At 38.9% G+C, this 26,537-nt stretch overlaps 1 protein-coding gene across 2 annotated transcripts in view; it reads left to right on the forward strand.

Annotated features, from left to right (window-relative positions):
• The window catches only part of trim24 (tripartite motif containing 24), a 102,336-nt gene extending 98,819 nt beyond the window's left edge, over positions 1–3,517 (forward strand). For both annotated transcript variants that reach the window (XM_039769387.1, XM_039769388.1), the window contains exon 18: positions 2,774–3,517. In XM_039769387.1, coding sequence (XP_039625321.1) covers positions 2,774–3,007 — 234 coding nt within the window. In that variant the 3' untranslated portion in view covers positions 3,008–3,517. The remainder of the gene's footprint in view (positions 1–2,773) is intronic.
• Positions 3,518–26,537: the final 23,020 nt, after the last annotated feature.

The raw sequence follows: 26,537 nt of genomic DNA on the forward strand, positions 1-26,537 counted from the left end.
TATTACTATAACCTGAAAATAGTTTTTGTTGTAGTTACTTTTCTTGCCTCGCATTTCTTGTCATCATACAGTTACACAGATCGTTGTAGACCCGGAACACACACAAAATGTATGTTTTACAAATAATGAGATATTATTTACCCAATATAATTTAAGGCACCTCACACTCCGATAAACAGACTTGAGCTGGGAGAACTTCAGCTGCGTTGGTGGGGGATGGGATTGCAGGCTGCTTGTGCCGATTTGCACATCTGAAAAACAAAGACGCTGATGAGGAGGTGCGAAGGAATTTAAGGTGGCCTGGCATTGCGAGTTTTTTCGTAGGCTTCAGGGATTCTATTGTCCAGAGCATTCTTTACTTGTTCTGGTCAATTTTTTTTTGTAACTGTAATCTACTAAATGATGACTTGATGATCTGGACGTTATTTGTAAGTTGCAAAAGCTTTTTCTGAATTAATCAAAGTAAACGTTAACAAACAGAGAAATTTTCAAAAGTGATTTAAAAAAAATGTAAAGGTTTAGCTGATTATATGAGCTTCTAAGCTTGCGCAACAGTTCAAGCACACTGAGTAAAACTGATGACTGCTAACCACAATTTAAGTTGTCTTCACGTGTCAACATCTCATTTTTCATAATTATTCACTGCTTTAAATAGCGCAATATGAACTTATTTGTAAATTAATCTCATTTCGCTTTCACAGTTGTTTATGTATTGTTTGAAATTTACATCACACTTTACAAAAAAATAAATGTGGTTTTAAGCTTTTAAAATTACAGTAGTTTGGCAAATGGGAGTTGCATGATTCCAAATGGCGGCCATAGGAAGAGAACCGAAACAGTTCTGTCATCTTAGAAGTGTAGCATGCTTTATTCATGTAATACGTTTAGTAGATATTCAGTATTAACCCTTAGATATATTAGTAAGTAGTATCCATACCTTCAACCATTCTCTAATCCCACAGAGGGCCAAGGTGTAGGACCAGTTTCATTAAAAAATAGATAGATACTTTATTAATCCCAAGGGAAATTCACATAATCCAGCAGCAGTATACTATAAACAATATTAAATTAAATAGTAATAAAAATTAAAAAATGAAAAAAATAAAAATAAAATTAATGTTAGCATTTACTCCCCCGGGTGGAATTGAAGAGTCGCATAGTGTGGGGGAGGAACAATCTCCTCAGTCTGTCAGTGGAGCAGGACAGTGACAAAAGTCTGTCACTGAAGCTACTCCTCTGCCTGGAGATGACACTGTTCATTGGATGCAGTGGATTCTTCATGATTGACAGGAGTTTGCTTAGTGCCCGTCACTCTGCCACAGATGTTAAACTGTCCAGGTTTATTCCTACAATAGAGCCTGCCTTCTTAACAAGTTTGTCCAGGCGTGAGGCGTCTTTCATCTTTATGCTGCCACCCCAGCACACCACTGCGTAGAAGAGGGCACTCGCCACAACTGTCTGGTAGAACATCTGCAGCATCTTATTGCAGATGTTGAAGGATGCCAACCTTCTCAAAAAGTATAGTCTGCTCTGACCTTTCTTACATAGAGCATCAGTATTGGCAGTCCAGTCCAATTTGTCATCCAGCTGCACTCCCAGATATTTAAAGGTCTGCACCCTCTGCACACAGTCACCTCTGATGTTCACAGTGTCCATGAGGGGCCTAGGCCTTCTAAAATCCACCACCAGCTCCTTGGTCTTGCTGGTGTTCAGGTGTAAGTGGTTTAAGTCGCACCATTTAACAAAGTCTTTGATTAGCTTCCTGTACTCTTCCTCCTGCCCACACCTGACGCAGCCCACAATAGCAGTGTCATCAGCAAACTTTTGCATGTGGCAGGACTCCGAGTCATATTGTGATAATATATTAAATAATTGAAAGTTTGTTTTCCAAGATAGTGTCCTGAAACCCTATAAACCAGTAAAGCCATGAAATGTGTAAAACTTCAGGACCTCATAAATGGCACATGTACTGTGTTTCCAGTAAAGTGATTAATTGAGAGAAATAAAATTGGTAAAAGCACATTATTAAAAACAAAAAGTTATGAGAAATTTGTACTTTCTGCCAGCTAAATTATTTTGATGGGTATACAAATGCCACTGATGTGTCTGTACAACCCTGAGGATTCATTATTTTTGGTTTAAGAGAGAATTTGTTAAATGTGAGCATTTAGTCTTAAGGTGTCCGCTCACACAGTTTTTAGATCTGTTAAATTGCTGTCCACTCAAACATACTTTGGCATTGTGTAATATATGTGGGAATTGTACTTGGAAATAATCAGAACTTATTTTAAAATTTTCTCCTTTGAAAGAACATACAGTAGTTCTTCAGCGAATTTCAGAAATACAGCACTGTTAGTGCATGAGGTAAGTGACAGCAGAAACAAAACGCAAGATTTTAAATGCACATTTCCAAATGGGTCTTTCTGCTTATAATGTGGCATGTTGATTATTCTTTTAATTTCTTAAAATTGTGACAAATAGTAGCAAATGTTAAATCATTTTGCAAAAAGCTGAATATTTGTCTCCCAAACATAGGTGTGCTAGCTTAATATGAAACTCTAAACTGGCCTGGTCTCGGTCACTGCAGGTTTGTACGTCTGCCTGCCCACCAAGCGATGATTTGGAATTTCATTCAGGATTGCCTTCTCTGTTGCCTGGTACTGCCTGGGAAAACCCTGTAATTGATAAAGTGAATTCAGAGAATAGGTGGATATTCTTCAGTAAATCATCTTGGTCGGCCTGACTGACTCTTAAAATGTTTTCTGTTTCACAGCCGGATTCTGAAGTTGCCCTCGCTGGCAAGGTCTTGGACGATTTTTTTCATGAAAAGTTGAAACTTCTGTACCCTGATAAAAAGTTTCCTCTTCCTGAATCTACCAAGCCAGCACGAGAACACACAACTTTCAGCGATGATTCGGATGATGATGATGATGATGATGATTTTATTCAACCCAAAAAGAAGCACTGGAAAACAGAAGAGCGACTCAAGAAGACTTTACTCATGTAATGTGCTGTACATAGGGGAGCGAAATTTCTACCTGGCAAATTTCAAAACATTTGCCTCTTTGGTCATATCTCAGACACCATTTTTTTAAATCGTGCAGTATACAGTATCTTCTACTGTATTTTTTATTAGCATTGGAAAATATTTTAATGTGAAACACTTTTTAAACCGTGGAATAACTTTTTATAGTTCTTTCAAGAATATGTAAAGAAAAAAGCGATGGTATATTCTGAAAGTAAATTCTGAGAATCGGTTAAACAGTATTAAAAATATTTAATATAACCTTTTCATAGACTAATATGAGCCCAAATTTTAAGATGAATAATGAAAAATACATCTGTACTATAAACCAAATATTGTGGAACTTTTATTATTTTCTTTACCTCTTGAGGGGCTTTTGTTCAATTTCAGTCACATACACTGTTAAAACTGTGCAGATTATCCCAGGATGCAAGACACTAAAAATGTAATCTGCTAACGTGAAAAAAAAATACATTTAACAATTATGTTTCATTTATCTGTGTGTGTATTTTCAGTTTTAGCTACCATTTATTATTTTCTTATGTCTGTTTGCTAGTTATGAAAAATATCAAAGGTTTAATGTAAATAAGTCAATTATTCAGTCCAGACCAATTTTAGTTTAGGATATTGCAGTTCTCACATGACCTCATAATGTTCGGCATTTGCCTTTTAAAGCAAAGGTACGCCACTGCACAGAACAGCAGGAGGCTCTACGTATTTTATTTGTCAAGGTTTAAAACTGCAGTTTGTTTAGCACATGTAATTAAGTATGTCACTTCCACTTAGTTTTTAAAATATATATACAGTAGAGTCTTGCTTATCCAACATTCTGTATTATCCGACGTCCCACCGCAAAAACAAAAAAATGCATCAATCGGCAACAAGAACTGCAAGTTGCGAGCGTAGTGAATTTTTTGTTGCTAAGTTCATTTTTTCAGTTTTGTTGTAATACATGATTACAGTGGATTATGTGGCCAGCCCTCTCTCTCTCTTGCACACGTGTGTGTCTGCGTCTCTCTCTCTCTCTCTCTCTGTCGTGCGCGCGTGTGTCTGCGTCTCTTTGTCTTTCACTCTCTCTCTCTCGCGCGCGCGTCTCTCTCTCTCGCATGTGTGCGTGTCTGCGTCTTTCTCTCTCTCTGCACTGGGAATGCACAGGGAGAGAGACTGAACACGTGCGGAAATCATCGGCGTGCACAAACCGAAAGTGAAACTGGCTTGTTCCTATACTTTTTAGTCATAACCCAATTTGTACGTGTCCAGAGACGTTCGTGAACTGAGGTTCCAATGTATTAGGTTCATAATGTGTAAAATTATAACATAGTTTGACGTTTAATAGGCTTTTTCATAACACCTCCCATTATCCGACATTTTCGCTTATCCGATGTTCTGCCGGCCCATTTATGTCGGATAAGCGAGACTCTACTGTATATAGTATTGTGCATTGTGGGCTGCAGGCAGCACTGCTTTGTGGTACCATAACGACGCAGTTTATAGATGTATTAGTGAAGACAAATGACCAAAACAGCAATATGATTAAAACTGTAAAGATCACAGCCATAGTAGTGACTTCAGTAAAAGGTAACTGTTTATCCACAAACAAATCACTTTCTTTAAATTATTTTCTCCAAATGAATTAAGACTCATATAAAGGAGGACATTTACCATAGAAGTGCTTTGTACCTTTTTTTTTTTTTGCATACTACCCTTAAATTGCTTAGCTCTTTTTTTAGGTTTTGCATATGTATTGTAAATCAACTTTTTTAATACTAAAATTAGTCTATATATTTTAGTCGAAAAATCCCAAAGGCAATACATAGTGCACTTGTTTAAACAATCCAACAACTGGACCTCAGTCTGGGTAATGGAGTAACTTGTTTAGGGCCATGTGGTACATCAGTGGTTAGGACTGAAACTGGAACACTGGGCTTTGTAGTCCATCTTCTTAGCCACATGACCAGATTGCCTCCAAAGTTCGTTTCAGGAGTCTAAAACAGAAGTATAATCTATAAATAAAAGGCAAGTTGTTATTTGGCACCACAAATGAATTTCACATGAATTTCATCCATCCTTTATTCAACCCGCTATATCCTTCTGTCTTCGTAAATAGATACTGTTGTCTGTCTGTCCATATCTGCTTTTATATAGCCCCACGTCTGATCTGTCTGTCTGTCTGTCTGATCAGGCACACTTTTCATTTGTCTTGTACTTTGCTAATCCCTTTATTATTTTACAGTATTGCATTTGCATCAGTGCAGGTGAGCAGCACGTTTCTCTTTATGACTTTGAAATATATATATATATTTTGTTTTGTTTAACCCTTTTTTGTCTGTTTACTGTAACTTGAAACAATGCTCAGTGTTTTGATTACAACTCCATGTGATTCAGTGGTCACTGAACATTAGCAAGACAGTCTGCATCAGACAGCATTGAGTGTACACATGAGGCTTACATCTGGCAAACTGTAATGTGTACAAATCATTCTGGAGTTTTTTTTTTTTCTTTTCATTTTTTTTGAATAATAAAGCCATAGTCTAATTTGCAAGATCTAGGGTATTTATGTAGTGAATGTCTTATTGATAACTCAGCTTCCTTCACAGAGAAATTACCAAACAGAAACTTTCAGTTGTTACTCTTCAGAACCTCCTACCCCAGACAAGTGCTAAAAGTAAAAATACATTAAGCACCTAAAGACCATGACAATGGCGAGTAGTGCCCTGTTACTGCTAGGGTGCTTACCACTTAAATAAAGCTGAACAATCAGGGTGGTTCATCTGGCCATACTTTCAGTAATATTGGGTTTTTACAAAGTCTGAGTTAAGTGGTCAGCAACTACTTATATTTAGGCAGATTTAGGTTCCAACAGCTATAGGGTGGCCACACCACATGCTCCAAGACCCTTTCTAAACTTTTCAACATTCATTTAAGTTGTAGTAATATGCCTGGTGATGACTTCTATAGCGAGATGCTGGCCAAGAAATCTCTTCAGCCAATAAGAGGTCAGAATAGCAGAGGTGTGTTCTGGTAGATCAGTTTCATACTCGGGATGTCTTGATGTTGAAAGAAGCCAGGCTGACAATATGATTGATAACAGAAATTTTCAAACTAATAGTAAATTGCATAGAATTAAACTTCTTAAAGTAATAAGATCATATGAAGCAACACCCCAATAAAGCAGCAGCTTCATACAATAAAGTCGATGAGACGTGGCTGCCAGATGCGCATAGCGTTCTCTCAGCCAGCCCGGAAGTGATGTCTTTCTGTTGAGTTCTGCTACGCCATGAACTTCTTTCTTACCATTCTAGAAATAAAACATCATATTAAATTTTTTTTCAGAAACACCACTACAAAGAACACGGGGTTAGTAACATCTTAAAAATATAAGTTTTTGGGTGGAATATTCCTTTAAGGAAAAAAAAATCATTAATGGATTGGTCTCATTGCCCGGAGGCTCAAAAAAATCCAACCTCTCCAAACCTTAGTCTAAAAAAAAATCTGAGAATAGCTGAATAACATTTTTCATTTTTAATAATTTAAAATGGCAATCTTTGTTTTTTTAATCTTTATTTTTACATTTTGTACACACAAATATATCCAAAAGTATACTTATCAACATTATGTAAGTGTTCTCAGTAATCGGAAATTATTTCTTCCTCCACCTCATACAGCTAACATTGCGTACAAAGATTTACTCTACGCTTTTGGAATTACATTTATTTCAAACAATAGTCTACTAAAATTATACATTAAATAAAACTCTTAAGTAATATTGTCTTTTATACACTTGAACTTTGTACATCTCATTAAAACATTTTAAACGATTTCTAAAATCATGTATTGATGAAGCGTAATGTTCCATACCATGTCTACAATAACCTGTTTCTAACGTACTAAGTTGTTGATTTATTTCGTGTTATTCCAGGGCTGAAGGCACGACGTGTTTTGATTTCTCTTGGATTTTCCATTGTTCTTTTTTGTGTTTGGCAATTTAAAACGATGACATTATTAAATTGGAGCCATTTGTGTCTGCTGTTAACTGACCAAGTCCGTTTAGCCACCAGGTACATACCAAGGTATTTGGTGCTCTTGATCAGCTCCACCACTGAGCCCTCAATGTGCAGATCATGGGCCTTCCTGAAATCCACAAACATCTCTCTTGCCTTGTCCACATCAGGAGGCGGATTGTTGCACTTGTACCTGTCTGCCAATTGTCTTATCTCCATTCTGTAAGCTGACTGATCCCCATTGCTGTTTGAGACTCGCCAAAATGTTGCATCATCCGCTAACTTAATACGATAAGAGTTGTATGCAGCCATACAAGTGAGAGGCAGCAGGCCTAGGATGTATCAGTGCTCAGCGTGATTTTCCTGGAGATGGTCTTTCCAAAGTGGACTGTGTGGGGTCTCTTTGTCTGGAAGTCGCCTAGGTAAGTGGTGTAGCCCAGCAGACCCAGCCTCCCTATGAGCTGCTGAGGGATTGTGGTGTTAAAAGCTGAACGGAAGTCGATGAAAATGCGTTCTAGCATAGATGGAGAGTAGATGATAACTGCATCTTCAGGGAATGGTCTGGGCGATAGTCATGTGATGTATAAAGTCTGGCTTTTAAGTGGCCCAGAATTAACCTCTGGAAGCACTTCATGATAACAGGCGTGAGTGCTACAGGGCAACAGTCATTGAGGCAACAGACAAAGGACTTCTTTGGCATAGTTATGGTGGTGATTTTGAAACACTTAAGGATGCCTGCCTCCCTCAAGGAAATGATAAAAATGTTTGTAAAGGTAAGCGTCAACTGCTTTGTACTTTCCCTGAGCACTCAGCCAGGTATGTAGTCTAGTGCAGCAGCTTTGCGTAGATTAACTTTCACCAAAGCTGTTCCTACATCAGCAGTGGACATGCACAGTACCTGTTCTTCCTGAGGAGGAATGGGCTTCAAACCGTGCACAGAAGTTATTTAGAACATCTTTAAGGGAGGAAACGCCACTGCAGACATGTGGTGAGGTCTTAAGTATCTGTGATGGCTGGGAGACTCTGCCACATGTGCTGTGGATTTTCATGTCATACTCTCGCTTAGGTGCTTTGGTCCCCAAAGATAGGTTTGCCTTGTCACATGATCAGATGGCAGCATTACAAGTTTTTAACAGTGCATGTTCCTCTAATGTCACACACAGTTTCTAATTTTCAGAAGTTCTGAAGGTCTGTGAGAGAGTATCGCCATCTATGCACTTGTTAATGTAGCCAGTGATCAGATGGCCATAGGTGGCAGCTACTTTAAACAGGGCCCAGTCTGTGTGATCAAAACAGTCCTGCTGCACTGGAATAACTTCTTTTGGCCTCATTTGTTTGAGAATTGTGCAAATAAATCAGGCAAGTTAGGTAATTGACCTCACAACTGCTCAGCCCTGGGTTTAGTTTCCAGCCCAGTCACGGGGCAGTTTGAACTTTCTCATTGTAGATGTGGAGATTTTGCTCCCCTACCATCCTCCCAACTTGAGTGTGTTAGTGTCTTGAGCACTGTGTGACAGACTGATGTGTCATCCTGGTTTGATTTCTGCTTCATGCTTGATATTCATTTCATAGGCCGAGGCATTCATCAACAGTCCTGTAAAGAAAAAACAAACCCTTTCAGGAAATGGGTGTATTTTTACATGACTTCTCAAAAGCAATCAAATGTTTGGATTCTTCAGTTTCTTTTAGCCCCATCCTTATAGGTATACAGGTGCCGGTCATAAAATTAGAATATCACGACAAAGTTGATTTATTTCAGTAATTCCATTCAAAAAGTGAAACTTGTATATTAGATTCATTCATTACACACAGACTGATGTATTTCAAATGTTTATTTGTTTTAGTTTTTAATGATTATAACTGACAACTAATGAAAGTCCCAAATTCAGTATCTCAGAAAATTAGAATATCAATTAAGACCAATGCAAAAAAAAGGATTTTTAGAAATGTTGGCCAACTGAAAGGTATGAACATGAAAAGTATGAGCATGTAGAGCACTCAATATTTAGTTGGGGGCTCCTTTGGCCTGTGGATTACTGCAGCGTGGCATGGAGTCGATCAGTCTGTGGCACTGCTCAGGTGTTATGAGAGCCCAAGTTGCTCTGATAGTGGCCTTCAGCTCTTCTGAATTGTTGGGTCTAGCGTATTGCATCTTCCTCTTCACAATACCCCATAGATGTTCTATGGGGTTCAGGTCAGGCGAGTTTGCTGGCCAATCAAGAACAGGAATACCATGGTCCTTAAACCAGGTACTGGTAGCTTTGGCACTGTGTGCAGGTGCCAGGTCCTGTTGGAAAATGAAATCTGCATCTCCATAAAGTTTGTCAGCAGCAGGAAGCATGAAGTGCTCTAAAACTTCCTGGTAGACGGCTGCGTTGACCTTGGACCTCAGAAAACACAATGGACCAACACCAGCAGATGACATGGCACCCCAAACCATCACTGACTGTGGAAACTTTACACTGGACCTCAAGCAACGTGGATTCTGTGCCTCTCCTCTCTTCCTCCAGACTCTGGGAACTTGATTTCCAAAGGAAATGCAAAATTTACTTTCATCAGAGAACATAACTCAGCAGCAGTCCAGTCCTTTTTGTCTTTAGCCCAGGCGAGACACTTCTGACGCTGTCTCTTGTTCAAGAGTGGCTTGACACAAGGAATGCGACAGCTGAAACCCATGTCTTACATACGTCTGTGCGTGGTGGTTCTTGAAGCACTGACTCCAGCTGCAGTCCACTCTTTGTGAATCTCCCCCACAATTTTGAATGGGTTTTGTTTCACAATCCTCTCCAGGGTGTGGTTATTCCTATTGCTTGTACACTTTTTTCTACCACATCTTGTCCTTCCCTTCATCTCTCTATTAATGTACTTGGACACAGAGCGTCTTTAACAATGACCTTTTGTGTCTTGCCCTCCTTGTGCAAGGTGTCAATGGTCGTCTTTTGGACAACTGTCAAGTCAGCAGTCTTCCCAATGATTGTGTTGCCTACAGAACTAGACTGAGAGACCATTTAAAGGCTTTTGCAAGTGTTTTGAGTTAATTAGCTGATTAGAGGGTGGCACCAGGTGTCTTCAATATTGAACCTTTTTACAATATCCTAATTTTCTGAGATACTAAATTTGGGACTTTCATTAGTTGTCAGTTATAATCATCAAAATTAAAAGAAAAAAACATTTGAAATACATCAGTCTGTGTGTAATGAATGAATCTAATATACAAGTTTCACTTTTTGAATGGAATTACTGAAATAAATTAACTTTGTCATAATATTCTAATTTTATGACCGGCACCTGTATGATGATTAAATATTTGTTTAACCATCCAGTGGGTCCTCCGACAGAGAGGGGTGTGTTGACTTGGCTGTCATCATATTTAGTCAACGAGAGATCTGCAAACATTTCAGATTGCCTAAGTCAAGTGTCCTTGGATGTTATGTAAATATTAACCATTCCCGCATTTCTGTGCTTTGCCAAGATGAATGAAATTTCTTTGTAAAGTCAACCAGGTTCACAAAATGTGGATGCCATTTGCCTGTGTGGAAGCATTAGCAGAATCTCCTAAATGATGACATGTCACCATGGAGAATGCTGAATGCAGCGGGTGACGTGAAATGTCAGTGTGGGGCTTCATTTAGTGATAGAGCCATCAGAGATGAGCATTGGTGTGTGCCTCATAGTAAGAATACATTTAAATGGCACCCTTCCCATTCTCCAATTGCTTAACAGAAATTAAGAACGAACAGTAGAGCATATGCAGTACAATGGATACGAATAATTTGCATAAAACACTAAGTAAATATAAAGATGTACAAAGCATTGAAATAAAAAATAAACCAGAATAAAATGCAAAGATACAAATACTGTAACTACAAGAAAACCAGGAACGAATAACACAATTGGTGATGCTAATACAATACAATTTATTTTTGTATAGCCCAAAATCACACAAGGAGTGCCGCAATGGGCGTTAACAGGCCAAATACAAATCATCCAGAGTTTCTAGGCAAAGAGGATAAACTGAAAGAAGGGATTGAAAGTCGGCAGAAGTTAAATGTTGTTGTTTTTTTAAAAGAACAAATCGATCAGTTGATCTCATTCCTTTACACCAGGCAGCTGCTAGAAATCCAATCTCTGAAGGGAGGACGAAAAAGAGAAATTCAAGACTTGCATCTGATGTTACATTTAAAATGGCTGTGCCCATGACTAGAATTGAGGAGGTAAATTTGAAGTGTAACTGTTTGTAAGATGCAAAGGCATTATCTATATACAAAGGTATTGATCCCAAATGTTTTCCAAAGGTTAAATACTGTGTAGGTTTGAGAGGGTAGAGAAGGGTGATTGTCATGTAGGGATTTGTCTCGTCCATTGTGAGTGATGGATGTCTCAGACGTTTCTCTGCTGGCAGCAGTGTTATTTAGTTTTTTTTTTTCATTGTCTATCCAAGATATCTTATATTTGTTCAACCTGGGAGAATTTAATTACAAGGGCATGAGCCGAAGGGGTCAGAAACAAAAGGAAAAGGTATCTAAAGGTACTTCAGAGTCTCTAAGCTGGACTCAAGTTCACAATAAGGCCTGCCAGATGAAGGATTGGATCAGCCAGGACCTCAAGCTCCAGCGGAGAGCGAATGTGGAAGCAAAACGCCAAGAGAGGTGGGAAATGAGAATTTGCCGATCTCCAGCGGGATACTGGAACCTAGTATGGCCTCTTTATCCCCACTGTCAACAGAATCAACTCCAACAGGATACGTAACTCCACTTTCGAAAGATGGAAGCGAGCTATCCGAAATGAATGTGATGATTATCGTACTCTGGTGTTTGGTTTGCATACATGTTGTAAAAGGAGGGTATGTCCATGAGAATAGACAGAATGGACAAGATACTTTAGGAAATAAAAGATCGGGAGCTACATTTAAGCGATAAATTTGATGCAAACCTTAAAAAAAAATGTCTTCACAAGTATTAATGAAAAAATACAAGAAAATGTCAGCAAAACTGAGAATAAAATAAGAGTACTCGTCAATCACCTGGAAGAAGTTATGCAAACTTCAACATTATTTCCAACAGAAACTTTAAATAATGTGCAGGATATGCAGTCCAAAGACCGGCCTTAAGGTGGAGTGGTAAAATCAAATTGGTCCGTTCTGACATGCAGTGAATGGGTGAATTCATAAATTGGAGGGATGTATACAGGATGTGAATAGGAATCTAAACATGCCTGCATGACAATCACACTGATTCTGTATTAAAGCTACTTCAGATGTTCTCGCTACGTCAGAAAAGCACACTTCTCCTGTTATTTATAACCTACTGTGGCAGGAGGACAACATTTGACTCTTCATCCTGACTTAACCGGAGTTCAATGACCTGAGATAACTAAGTGAAGGCATTTTTTTTGTGACAAAGACTGGTGAGAAAATCATCACTGGGTGTGGGACTGCCATCAATGACTAGTACAAGCCAACCTTCAGAAGAGAGCCTTTAATTTGTCAAAGGCTTGTGATCTTTTACCTAAGTGTCCATCTGGTAATTAGTAAGGAACCCACCATCAGTCCCTTTAATTATGTTTAAGTGATGGGAATTGAACCAGATGCCAGCTAACAACAAGCAAAGCATGTAAACTTCCTGCCGATATCTTTTGAGCCTGCAAGGAATTTCAATTCTTTTAAAACCTTTGTCACTTTGCTCACTCGCCTGTGTTGGCGTGCATTTTATAAGCTCTGTTTTTGTCCAGTCTTGTACATGATTCACATTCTAGGTTTGTGAAGAAGAGAGCCAGCCTGCCATTGTTTTCTTTATTCAGCAACTTCTTGTTCTATTTGCTTTATGGAGATTTGTCTTTTAAGATTATTAGCAACTAGCAGAAGAACCTAACGTTGCCCTGAAATCCACATTAATAAAAGGGTAAGTGTGTGTGTGTGTGTGTGTGTGTGTGTCTCTGTTCTGGTTGCTGTGTCACAGTCAGGTGGCACGTAACAAACATTTATCTTAATATTGTGTATTGCATTTGTCATTCCAACAAAATATGCATCACAGATATTACCACTGCTCTTATGAATCCCATACTAAATGGTATATAACCGAGACATTTGCATCAAATTTTTCATTCCAACAGATGGTGCATCACAAACATTTTTAGTAAGCACATTACTATAACAAATAATCCTGAAATGCTGTCTGTTCGACTTATAAAAGCAATGCAGCAATTACTACTAATAATGATAATACCTTTTATTTATAGCACCTTTCCTGTACTCAGTGCTACATGAATTACAAAATACATTCCAATTGATGGTACAATGCAAAAGGTCTGAGTTGATTACTTGGATTTCAACCTGTAATAGGCGGGTAGTATAGCTTGTATTTTTTTATAATGGGTTAAGGTAAGAAAGCAAATATCCATCCATCCATCCATTATCCAACCCGCTATAGCCTAACTACAGGGTCACGGGGTTTGCTGGAGCCAATCCCAGCCAACACAGGGCGCAAGGCAGGAAAAAAAAACCCAGGCAGGGCGCCAGCCCACCGTAGAGAAAGCAAATATTTCTTCCTGAAATGTTAGTGCCCCATCCGTCATCTACACTATATCTCTGCTCTCATGAGATGAGAATTTATTTTTCGTAACTCCTTGTTGGGATGTACTCGTTAACATTATTGTTTTATTTCCTGGATTCCTGTGGTTCCACAAATAGATGTTTTAATCCCACATGAATGCCTGTTGAATAACTGAATCACTTATATTGGCATGTAAGCCGGGCAAAACTAGTGCTTTTTGTGTTACTACTTCTGTTAAACACCTATTGACGTCTTGAGCCTCACAACTCCATAATCTCTATGTTGAGTTAACTGTAGTATACGTGCAAAATTTCATGAACATCCCAGTTGTTTTGGAATAATGTGTGGTTTGTGGGGTGTTGTCCCTCCCATTATGATTCCCCAAGGAAATTCTTGATCCTTTATATTTTAAATTGCTTGAATGACAACGTGCATTCAAAATTTCATGAAAGCAGATATAGCTATTTGAGAATGATGTGCAATTTTTCCATTGGTCCCTCATCACACCACACTCAACACCCCACCGTTGTTTCCACTGAATCACCGATATGGAATGTAACTTTAACTGTAAGCAGGGCCAAACCTAAACAAGACGCCAAATTCATTACCATCAGCTCAGATGTTTGATGTGATAATGTAGTTATGGTTTTGCAGGCCCAACCCTGTTTTTCAGTAATGATTTTACAAAAAAGAGTTCTTTGGTTTGCCTCCCCCATTACGACCCCCCAACCCCCTCCATGTTGACATTATTTTGAACTTTGGACCAACATCAACCTCGTGCAGAATTTCATAAAAAGCAGTTCAGCCATTACTACTTGATTGGCGAAAAAACAAATGCAATGTAATCCTGAGGGTTAAAATGGGGTCCTTAGTGTGCAAAATGAGTAAGTGACATTAAACAATGCCAAAACATTCAACACAGAGAGAGGGATTTACAATTTTATTTATATGTAACAGTCAGAATCTGCTACTTTCTCATTTATAATACTGCACTGTCTGAACATGTTTTACGTAAACAGTAAATCTCAGCCTTCTGGGAGAACTGTGAGATCTGCTTAGTTTTACAGCAGCATTGGCCTCAAGGCAGGAGCCATCTCCGCAGATGGCAGTCATTCACCGGCGTGCTCTCACACACTCCTACATGAACACAAACAGAACATATGTGGAACCATTCAGTTATTTTAAGGAGAGAAGGAATTGCACAGAGAAAATCTGTAAGGGCTGTGGGAATTGGGAATACGACTTTATCCAGATGAAGTGCTTCTTTTTATCTAACCACTCCTGGCAAAATGTTATGTGTGAAGGATGACAGAAAACAGTTCTGCTGATGCATAATTCCTTCTCATCCAGTCACCATGTGCTTTGTGTGTATTTTACCTTTCTTTTCCTTCCACATTTCAAAAAATACATGTGACTCACTATAAACCGAGTGTGAGGAAGCGAGTGTGTGTGTGTGTGTGTGTGTGTGTGTGCACACCCTGCAATGGAATGGCATCTGAGTCAGGGGTGGTCCTGCTAGCTCTAGCTTCCTGCAGTCCTGTAAAGGGAAGTAGTATCCTCAGAAAACAGATGGGTGCACTCACTCACACCCCCTATACACTTTTGGATTGGGGGGAGAGCATCCAGACTCCACAAAGACAGTGATGGGGACTAATAAACCAAACTGTGAGGCTAGCAGGCAGCAGAGCAAACCACTGAGCTTTTACTCTGCCCTGGCTTACATATGTCAAGGTAAAAGCTTACTGAAAGTCAATATACTGTACATTATTAAACACAATATCATGGTCCATGTTGGGCATAATCAAAGATATGGAGGCTAGGACCGTATATTTTGCTATCTTAGAAGTTGACATTTGTATCCTTCACCGCTGTCACTGAAGTGGTGGGCTCCATAAACAATGGACAGATAGAAATTTGCTTTGAGAAAGGCTGCCCATCAACAGTCTCTAGATCTCCACTTGCAGCTCTGGAGACTGAATATCATAATTCACGCAGGTCTTGTGCTGGAATGCAGATGTCAGGACCACTGAAGGTGCAGCTGGCCTCTTAAGTGTGTTTTTGTCTAGTGCCTGTTATTTATTTTAATTACTTACAGGCTTTTGTCTTAATTTAGATATTCAGAACATTTAATATTGCTAATTAGAATGCAGTGTCTATTCCATAGTAAAGAACAGATCATTTCTAGGGCACTTCCTTAAAAATTGCAAATTTCCCCTTGGGATTAATAAAGCTGTCTGTCTGTCAAAGTTTTACCCAAACAGTTTTTTTTTTTTTTGGTATTACTGCTTTGCCTTCTGCCTTGAGTGAATGTTTCTAACTTTTGACACATATTTTTAGGAAGTCACTGTGCACTGGAGAAATTCCGACAGGCTGGAAAATGGCAAATATCATCCCATTATATAAAAAGGGTGACTGGGCAGCTCCAAGCAACTATAGGCCAGTAAGCTTAACAAGCATCACAGGAAAATTAATGGAAGGAATTATTAAGTATAAGATTGAGCAACACATGGCAAGGACAGGAGTTATCCTGAACAGTCAGCATGGGTTCAGAAGAGGGAGGTCGTGTTTTACTAACATGCTGGAATTCTATGAGGAGGCAACCAAAGGATACGATCAAAGTGGAGCTTATGATATTATTTATCTGGACTTTCAGAAAGCATTTGATAAGGTGCCACATGAGAGGTTGGGCATCAAGTTAAAAGAACTGGGAGTTCAGGGTGATGTTTTTAGATGGGTGCAGAATTGGCTGAAACACAGGAAGCAGAGGGTGATGGTGCGAGGAACCTCATCAGAACTGGCCGATGTTAAGAGTGGTGTTCCACAAGGGTCTATTTTTAATACAGTGGTACCTTGAGATACGAGTGCCCCAACATACGAGTTTTTTGAGATACAAGCCATCATTAGGTCGATTTTTTTGCCTTGAGTTGCAAGCCAAAATTCGAAATATGAGCCATCAAAGAGCTTGTCCCTTCACATTCCGAGGAACTTGACAATATGGGAGTTGACGGAACTACAGATATAGCAACATACGGAGGTTCTGCAGGAGATCGGTATCACGGAAGAGGTTGTCCCTTAAAGTCAGATAAAGGAAGTGTTTGCAATGTGGGAAAAAGTTTCAAACTTTAAAGAAAAGAAACACCCTAAAAAAGTTGCAACTGATCGTGCAGCAGCGCTATTTAATGATACTCGCCTAACTCATGTCAGAAACATTCTAAAGGGGAGGACTAAACAAAGCTCCTTGGACAGGTTTCTATTGAAACGCCCTGCGAATGAAAGTGACGAAAGCGTGGCAAAAAAGAAAAAAAACTAGTGAAGAAGAAAATTAAGTTAAGCAAAAGTGAAGTGAAAGAAAAAAACATTACAATACGCTATTTGGCTTCGCCAACATCTGTTTATTTCTTTAGATTCTCTTTTATGTATTAGGTTTTATTTTGTTTGTGAACAATATTTGTTCGTTATAAATACATTTTTCTTATGTTGAAAACATTTAACAAAAAATTGGGGTGATTTTTTGGGGGCTGGCACGAATTAATCTCATTTCAATTAATTTCAATGGGGAAAATTGATTTGAGATGCGAGCATTTTGACTTACAAGCTCGGTCATGGAACAAATTAAACTCGTATCTCAAGGTATCACTGTATATATAAATGATTTAGATAGGAAAATAAGTAACAAGCTGGTTAAGTTTCCAGGTGATACCAAGATAGGTGGATTAGCAGATAATTTGGAATCTGTTATCATTACAGAAGGACTTGGACAGCATACAGAATTGGGCAGATTTGCAGCAGATGAAATTTAATGTCAGTTAATGTAAAGTATTACACATAGGAAGTAAAAATATTAGGTTTGAATACACATTTGGCGGTCGGAAAATCGAGAGTACACCTTATGAGAAGGATTTAGGAATCATAGTGGACTCTAACCTATCAACTTCCCGACAGTATTCAGAAGCCATTAAGAAGGCTAACAGAATGTTAGAATATATAGCACGATGTGTGGAGTACAAGTCCAAGGAGATTATGCTCAACTTTTATAACACACTGGTGAGGCCTCATCTTGAGTATTGTGTGCAGTTTTGGTCTCCAGGCTACAAAAAGGACATAGCAGCGCTAGAAAAGGTCCAGAGAAGAGCGACTAGGCTGATTTCAGGTCTACAGGGGTTGAATTATGAGGAAAGATTAAAAGAGCTGAGCCTTTACAGTTTAAGCAAAAGAAGATTAAGAGGTGACATGATTGAAGTGTTTAAAATTATGAAGGGAATTAGTACAGTGGATCGAGACTTGTATTTTAAAATGAGTTCATCAAGAACACGGGGGACACAGTTGGAAACTTGTTTAGGGTAAATTTTGCACAAACATTAGGGGATTTCTCTTTACACAAAGAACGATAGACACTTGGAATAAATGACCAAGTAGTGTGGTAGGCAGTAAGACTAAGGATTTTCAAAACTCGACTTGATGTTTTTTTGAAAGAAATAAGTGGATAGGACCGGTGAGCTTTGCTGGGCTGAATGGCCTGTTCTCATCTAGAGTGTTCTAATGTTCTAACTATTGTGTAACATTTTCTGTTTCTGAACTGAGGTAAATCGGACAAATACGAAGTAAAATTATCTGTGTGAACTTTAACTTCTGTAATCCATGATTCTTGATGTGAAACATAATATGTCAAATAAATTACCATCACTGGACACTTTGTGAAGCAAACAAAATTACTTAAACATTGCACGACGACAATTTGGAGGTCTGGTGACTCTATATTGGTCAGCTTTGACTTAGAATGTGTGTCTGTGACATGTAGTGGACAGGGTGTCCTGACCTGGGAGTGTTTCTGCCTGATCCCAGGATAGGCACTGCTCCCCTCACACTCTGCAATGGAAAAAGCAGGTTCAGAAAATGGAAGGGTGGATAAACTAAATTAATACACAAGAGCCTGGGATTGAGATTCACTTCACTTTGTGCTAGATGACAATGAAGCACAGCAGAGCTTAAATAGTAAATGTAGGGAAGTTGGTGAACAAGTGGTTGGAACTTTAAAAACGATGTAGGCTTTACAAGAGAGATAGAAACCTATGAAGAGAGTGTCTGTAGTAATTGCACCAGGAGATACAACTATTTGTCAAAAGTGGTGGAGAAAATGCTTAATGGGATAGACTCTAGCTTCCAAGTGACCCTACCCTGGATAAGCAGGTTTAGAAGATGGATGGATGGGTGGGGTTGGGCCAAGATACCTGAGAATTGGGGTGGGTTGAGGCAGTACAGCTTCCAACAGCACATTTGGCAATGAAGATTTAACTATAGAGGTATTAAAAGTATACCCAATTAATTAAAACAGTGGTTTTTAAAGTGTGATGTTAGTGTTAATGCAGATGCACTTAACACTAGAATTACCAGAGCCTACGAAAAAACTCGTAGAGCCGTCCCACCTTAAATCGCTTTTCACCTCTCCTCTCTGTCCTGTAAATGTATGGATAAGCCGCAAACAGCAAGCAGCCTGCTATCACATCCCCCACCCCGCACAGTTTTCTCAGCTCAAGTCTGTTTACCTGCGTGTCAGTTGCTTGGAGTTGTATAGAGTGAGAAGTCAAGCAAAATGACACCTTGTATAAATACTATATCATTATTTGGAACACATGCATTTCATGTGTGTTCCGTGTCTACAATGATCTATGTAAACACATTGTTAAAACAGAAATGTAGCCGACTTCGCAGCTGCAACTATACTAGCAGATGACATTTCCGGTACCATAATGCCATGGGAAAACAAGCTTTTGTGAGAAGGCAGAAGTAAGAAAAGTCAATAAGTAACGCTGAAGATGCAGGATGATTCAATCACAAATGATAGTAATCGTTTTGTACAAGTTTAGTGCTAACTAGGATCTGTCATGTGGGCCGCACAAATTTCTGTTGCGGGGGCTGCGTGTTTGACATGCCTGCTCTATACAACTCTAAGCAACTGACATGCAGGTAAACAGACTTGAGCCAAGAACACTGTGCAGCGGTGGGGGATGTGATAGCAGGCTGCTTGCTGTTTGCTGCTTATCCACACATTTACAGGACAGAGAGGAGAGGTGAGAAGCGATTTAAGGTGGGACGGATCTACAAGTTTTTTCGTAGGCTCTGGTAATTCTAATGTTAAAGACAGAGGCCCACCTGAGATGATCTTGTGTTTATAACAGTTGGTTTAAACAGGTATTAATGACAGGTAGTCAGGGTGTAAAAACAATAAGTCAGTAGAAAAATCTTTGTTGTCATGATCTCATGTTCACTACTGGATATACATAAACAAAACTCACAGCCTGCCTCCTTGACAACAACATATAAATATCTGCAAACATCCATCCATCTATTTCAGTTCAGCTTAAAAAGCTTTCCCAAATCTTTATTCTGCCAATTATCCAAAGTGTTGCATTGTGGAATCACACCACAATCCATCTCAGTTCGGACTCTTGCACTGTGGCACCTGCCAGTGGCAGGGTGCCAACCTGTGATGTCTAGATTACATTTGCCTTTTTTTAATTTTATTTGAAGAATATAACATTACATACAATCAAGTCATACTTAACAAAACAGAATTCAACACCCACCCAAGAGAAAAAAAGGAGAGCCAACAGCTAGAGAAAAATCTTTAAAAACAAAAAAGAAGGGAGAATTGTCCCTATCCCCAATATAAATGCTTATTATAAAATGTTATTAATTAGATCTTGCCATATTTTAAAAACGTTTTAAACAGATCTTCTAAGTGAGAATTAGATTTTTTTCAATTTCAAGTAAAACAGAACATCACTTACCCACTGACTTATTACAGGTGGGCTGGGATTCTTCCAGCTGAACAAGATAATTCTACATGCTAGTAGTGTGGCGTATGCAATTCTCATCAATTTGTCCTTCTCTGCTTTAAGCCCATCTGGGTGTACACCAAACACAGCTATTAATGGGTTAGGGGTGATTGTGACACCAAAGGTGTCTTATAAGTATTCAAAGAATTTTGTCTAAAATTATGTCATGTTGTGCACTCCCTAAAACATATGGCCCAATGAGTCTGGAGTCAGATTGCAATATTCACAGGCTGAATCTTGCCCTGGATACATTTTGGATATTTTTAAGTGAGATAAATGTGATCTATGAAAGATTCAAAGTTTAATTACTGAGTGCTTTACGCATATGGAGCTAGAGTGCATACCATGCATTACAGGCTTCTGTTCCTTTTTCTGAGGTATTAAGTGAAAGATCCTTTCCCAACTATACCCTAGGATCTCTGAAAGGAAGAGACTTTAATATGGTTTTATATATTATTGAGATGATCTCTGGGTCTTCATGACTGATCAGTATTTCTCCTCGAGTAGAAATGGGTAGGAGGTGTGGAAAATTGGGTACGTTCTGTTTAGCAAAGTTCCTGATTTGAAAGTAGTTGAAAAATTATGTTGCTGAGAAGTTTAAATTTAAAGTGGTAATAACATTATCTGTGTACAATTCTCTAAGTGTTTTAATTCCTACATTTTCCAAAAATTAAACAATGTGTAGGTTTCAGAGGGTAGAAAAATGGTGATTATCATGTAGAGGTGGAACAGATAAAAGCATCTCTGCCTTGAAGTGCTTCTTGCATTGGTTCCATATTCTGTGTGAATGATGGACAATTGGCAAGTGTATTGGCGATAATTTGCATTTACTAGGGTACAAAGAAGAGCATATAAAGAAGTACAGCAAGATTGTATTTCTGTTCCCGACCAGGCTTGTGTGTAATCATCAATTTGTGTCAATGTCCAAGTCTTTATAGCTTGTATATTTGCTGCCCAGTAATAAAACTGAAAGTTAGGTAGTGCCATGCCACCTTCTGCTTTAGGTCTATGTAGAGTTGCCTTTTGAATAAGTGGATGTCTCAAATTCTAGATAAATGGAAAAAAAAGTCTAATTTCTTAAAGAATTATTTGTTAATATTTATATGGATGCTCTGAAATAGAAAAAGAGGCCTAGTAAGGATTTTCATCTTGACAGTATTGACTCTGCCTAATAATATGAGATGGAGGGTAGACCATCTGTTCACAACTTGTTTGATGTTTTTTCCCACACTGATAGAAAAATATTGTTGAGAACACACTAAATTTGTTTGTCAACTCCAAATACATAAAATCTTAATTCTAAAACTCAAAAAAATCTTAAAGCTTAAATTTTTAAAGCTTTCAAGTTCTACACGAGAACACAAAGTAAATTCTTTGGTCAAGTACCATTTGCTTGCTGTAATAAATGTCCTAACATACAGTGGACCAGTCAGGCACCTCAGGTTTAAAGCTCCACATGGGAGCAGTAGCAAAGGGTCAAACTAAACTGACATCCTTGCCAAACCTGTCAAAAGTAACAACTAATGCTAAAAGTGAAGCACAGGATAAATGTGCAGATTTTGTTTGTAAGGATATAGGGCTTTACGACACAATGTCTGGTGAGGGCTATATTCTACTTGAGCAGTACCTGGTTGACACAGCATCCAAAATTGGAAAGTCTGAAGTTTAAAGAGATACTGAGAAAGGATATTGTATATGACATGCTAGAGACCATTAATAATTATAGGTATGCTATCACAACTGATATTTGGATGAAAAACGCTGAGAAAACCTCTTTCATATCTGCTACTATCCAGTACATTAATGAGAGCTACAATCTTGTGTCAAGGGTGCTCATTTGAAGTAAGCAAGATTAAAACAGGTAAAAACATTTGTGTTTAGTGTTTGAAAAATGTAGAGTTTTCGATATTGAATGTTACTGAGTGAGGAGCAAACACAATTGCTGTCTGGGTGTTGTGAGGCTACACCAGATTAAACTGTTGTGTCCACATTCTTAGCACGATTTCTCTCAAGTGCTTTTACACCAGCAGTGATGGAGAAAGCATCCAAAATTGCACAACTTCTAGCTAGTGTAAAAAAGTTACTTGGGTGTTTTAAACATACTGGAAAACAAGGACAATTTATGAAATGGTGGCTCCGAGGCTAAGGATCTGTGCTGGTATCCAGAAGGTTGCCGGTTCGAATCCCTGTCACTGCCAAAAGAGATCCTATTCTGCTGGGCCCTTGATTTACGCATCACCCTGACATACTGCCCTTCAGGATCAGATACTATGTCTGATTCTATAAATCATGTTGTTTTATGTACAGTAGAACTTCGGTTGTGAAACGACTCTCATCTCAAACAAATTGGTTCCCAAACATATTTTCTGATTAAAAAATGCACTGGTTCCCAAAAACAGAATCTTGGTTCCCAAACAGGCATACCAGCAACCATGTGCTCTGCAGGCTGAGATGTGCTGCAGAAGAGCATCAGTTACGTCAATCTCTGGTCAATGTAGACTCCTGCTTGAATTTACGGTCCCTTTTCTTGATTTTCTTTGTGTTTTGTTGTTTTATATATATATATATATATATATATATATATATATATATATATATAAACACACTAGGGGGCTTTGCCCCCGCCAGCGCTACACACCATTGTGAAGAGGGGTCTGAACGCACCCCAATGAGACACAGTCGCTCCTCTGAAACCCCTCTTAAATGGTGATACATTGGGAAACATATAGTTTTTTTTTTTACCTCCTCTTTGCTCAATCAGCTGCTGGTTTGCTGCATGATCTGCATCGAAGTTTAAAAGCCTGTACAGCAGCTGTCCTTTTCTCTCACTGCCTTGTCTCTCTTCTCCCCCAGACATCATCTAACACTATTCAATCTGTTTTCACTGTTCCGTTATTTCACCCAGTAATTAGCGGTAATGCAATCTTTACTCTCATTTTTTTTTAGACTTTCGAATTTTCCTACTTCCATTATCTGTAACCTATTCTGCATGGGTATCACAGGACTTGCTTCCAAAGGCTGTAAGTATGACGTGACTTGACTGTCTCGCAGGACGTGAAAGTGTCTCTCTGTCTCTCTTCAAAAGATTACGCCTCGTCGCAGGAAAAAAGTCTTGTCCTGTGACTCTCGTCCCAAGATTTTTTTATTATATATATATATATATATATATATATATATATATATATATATACACACACAGTAATCCCTCGCTATATCGTGCTTCGACTTTTGCGGCTTCACTCTATCGCGGATTTTATATGAAAGCATAACTAAATATATAACTCGGATTTTTCGCTGCTTCGTGGGTTCTGCGGACAATGTGTCTTTTTACTACCTGTACATGCTTCCTCAGTTGGTTCGCCCAGTTGATTTCATACAAGGGACGCTATTGGCGGATGACTGAGAAGCTAACCAATCAGAGCATTAAGTTAAGTTCTCGTGACTGAGAAGCTAACCAATCAGAGCACTCAGTTCCTGCGTGCTAAATGCAGTGTTAACCAGGAAATCTCGACTCGCTCATTCAGCATCAACGTGTCTTGCTGTGTAAAGAGTTGTGCTCTTTTGTGTTTATCTTTGTGCATAGTCAAGCCCTTCATTATGGCTCCAAAACGATCTGCTACTGCTTCAGGGGCCGTGCCCAAGCTCAAACGGAAGATGTTAACGATTGCCGAAAAGGTAAACATTTTGGATTTGTTGAAGGCTACGATTCCTTTTATTTAAAAAGTAGGAAAGGAATATAAGATCTACGGCCGCAGTGTCCTTTTAACCAGGGTGCAAAACGAGTTGTAAGTGGATGTAATAAGGCAGTAGTCTGGATGGAATCTGCTTTAGGGATTTGGATTGAAGACTGCCAGAAGAAGAACAACGGCAGTGCTACACAATCGCCTGAAGTGGCTCCTTTACAAGGGCTGTAACGCTCTCCTTTGTTGTGCAGTAAAATTAAACTCATTGTTATCGGACAAGTCATTGTGTCATTGTTGGTGAGTAACCATAATTCATTTTCTACTTACAGTACTTAGTACATGTACGTACGTTTAGTGTCACTGTACACACATTTACTGTATACTATTTTTCTTGCATTGTACGTATTTATTGCTGGTGGCCTGTCTATCGTAATGGCTGTAACTTATGTGATATCGGAGACACTCAATATCTTTAAAATAATATTTAGGTTTTACTGTATATAAACAGTGTGTTTATATACATCATTTCAATGAATCTTACCTAATATCTAAGAGAATACAAAGGGATTATGCTGTATAACTCTCGGGAATATTTATAAACAGTGTGGGAGAGTTTATAAGGGCTTAAAATATATAAAAATAACCATACAAACATATGGTTTCTACTTCGTGGATTTTCACCTATCGCGGGGGGGTCTGGAACGAAACCCAGCGATCGAGAGGATTACTGTATATATATATATATATATATATATATACAGAGCCCTGAATTCAAAGACGCCCCAAAAATCAGAGTGAAAAAATTATGTGACAGGCTAGTCCATTTTGCCAAAATTTAATTGCAGCAACTCAAAATTGTACGCAGCACTTTGTATGGCCCCTGTGTTCTTGTATACATGCCTGACAACATCGGTGCATGCTTCTAATGAGACGACAGATGGTGTTGTGGGGGATCTCCTCCCAGATCTGGACCAGGGCATCACTGAGCTCCTGGACAGTCTGAGGTGCAACCTGGTGGCATTGGATGGACCAAAACATAATGTCCCAGAGGTGTTCTATTGGATTTAGGTCAGGAAAGTGTGGTGGCCAGTCAATGGTATCAATTCCTTCATCCTCCAGGAACTGCCTGCATACTCTCACCACATGAGACCAGGAATTGTCGTGCACCAGGAGCCACTGTACCAGCATAGGGTCTGACAATGGGTCCAAGGATTTCATCCTGATACCTAATGGCAGCCAAGGTGCCTTTGTCATGCCTATAGCGGTCTGTGTGACCCTCCATGGATATGTCTCCCCAGACAATCATTAACCCACCACCAAATTGCTCATGCTGAATGATGTTACAGGCAGCATAATGTTCTCCGTGGCTTCTCCAGACCCTTTCACTTCTGTCACGTGCTCAGGGTGAACCTGCTCTCATCTGTAAAAAGCACAGGGCACCAGTGGTGCATCTGCCAATTCTGGTATTCTATGGCGAATGCCAATCAAGCTGCATGCTGCTGGGCAGTGAGCTCAGGGCCCATTAGAGGACATGGGGCCCTTGGGTCACCCTCATGAAGTCTTTCTGGTTGTTTGGTCAGAGACATTCACACCAGTGATCTGCTGTAGGTCATTTTGTAGGGCTCTGGCAGTGCTCATCCTGGAGAAGTTGGACTACCTGTGCAACCTCTGTAGGGTCCAGGTATCGCCTCATGCTACCAGTAGTGACACTGACTGTAGCCAAATGCAAAACTAGTGAAGAAACAGTCAGAAAAGATGAGGAGGGAAAAATGTCAGTGGCCTCCACCTGTTAAACCATTCCTGTTTTGGGGGTCATCTCATTGTTGCCCCTCTAGTGCATCTGTTGTTAATTTCATTAACACCACAGCAGCTGAAACTGATTAACAACCCCCTCTGCTACTTAACTGACCAGATTAATATCCCATAAGTTTAATTGACTTTATGCTATACTCTGATTAAAAAGTGTTCCTTTAATTCTTTTGAGCAGTGTGTATATATATATATATATATATATATATATACACAGTGAAACCTCGGTATACGTCCTTAATCCGTTCCAGACCCTTTGACGTATACCAAACAAATTTTTCCCATAAGAAATAATGGTAAAATGTTTAATCCATTCCCATGAAAAAAAAAAAAATCCTACTGCTATTGGCATATGATACATTGATAGGGTTGTATAAAATAATTTAAACACTGCTTAATACTAAAATACATAAATAGAAAAGCAATTAGATGAAATAAATGAAAATTTTACCTCACTTTACTTTTTAATAACATCTTTGTTTTTCACAATCGTAGATACCGTCGTTCTCGGCAAACGGTATGCAACAGCCATGTCCCGGATACGCATGCCACCTTCATACTTTTCAACAATCAATTCAAATTTACATGAAAAAAACACAAAATCACGTTGTGCCGATGCTGGTTTGCTGTAT

This window comes from Polypterus senegalus, chromosome 11 (genome assembly GCF_016835505.1).
Source record: "Polypterus senegalus isolate Bchr_013 chromosome 11, ASM1683550v1, whole genome shotgun sequence".
Classification (NCBI taxonomy): Eukaryota; Metazoa; Chordata; class Cladistia; order Polypteriformes; family Polypteridae; genus Polypterus; species Polypterus senegalus.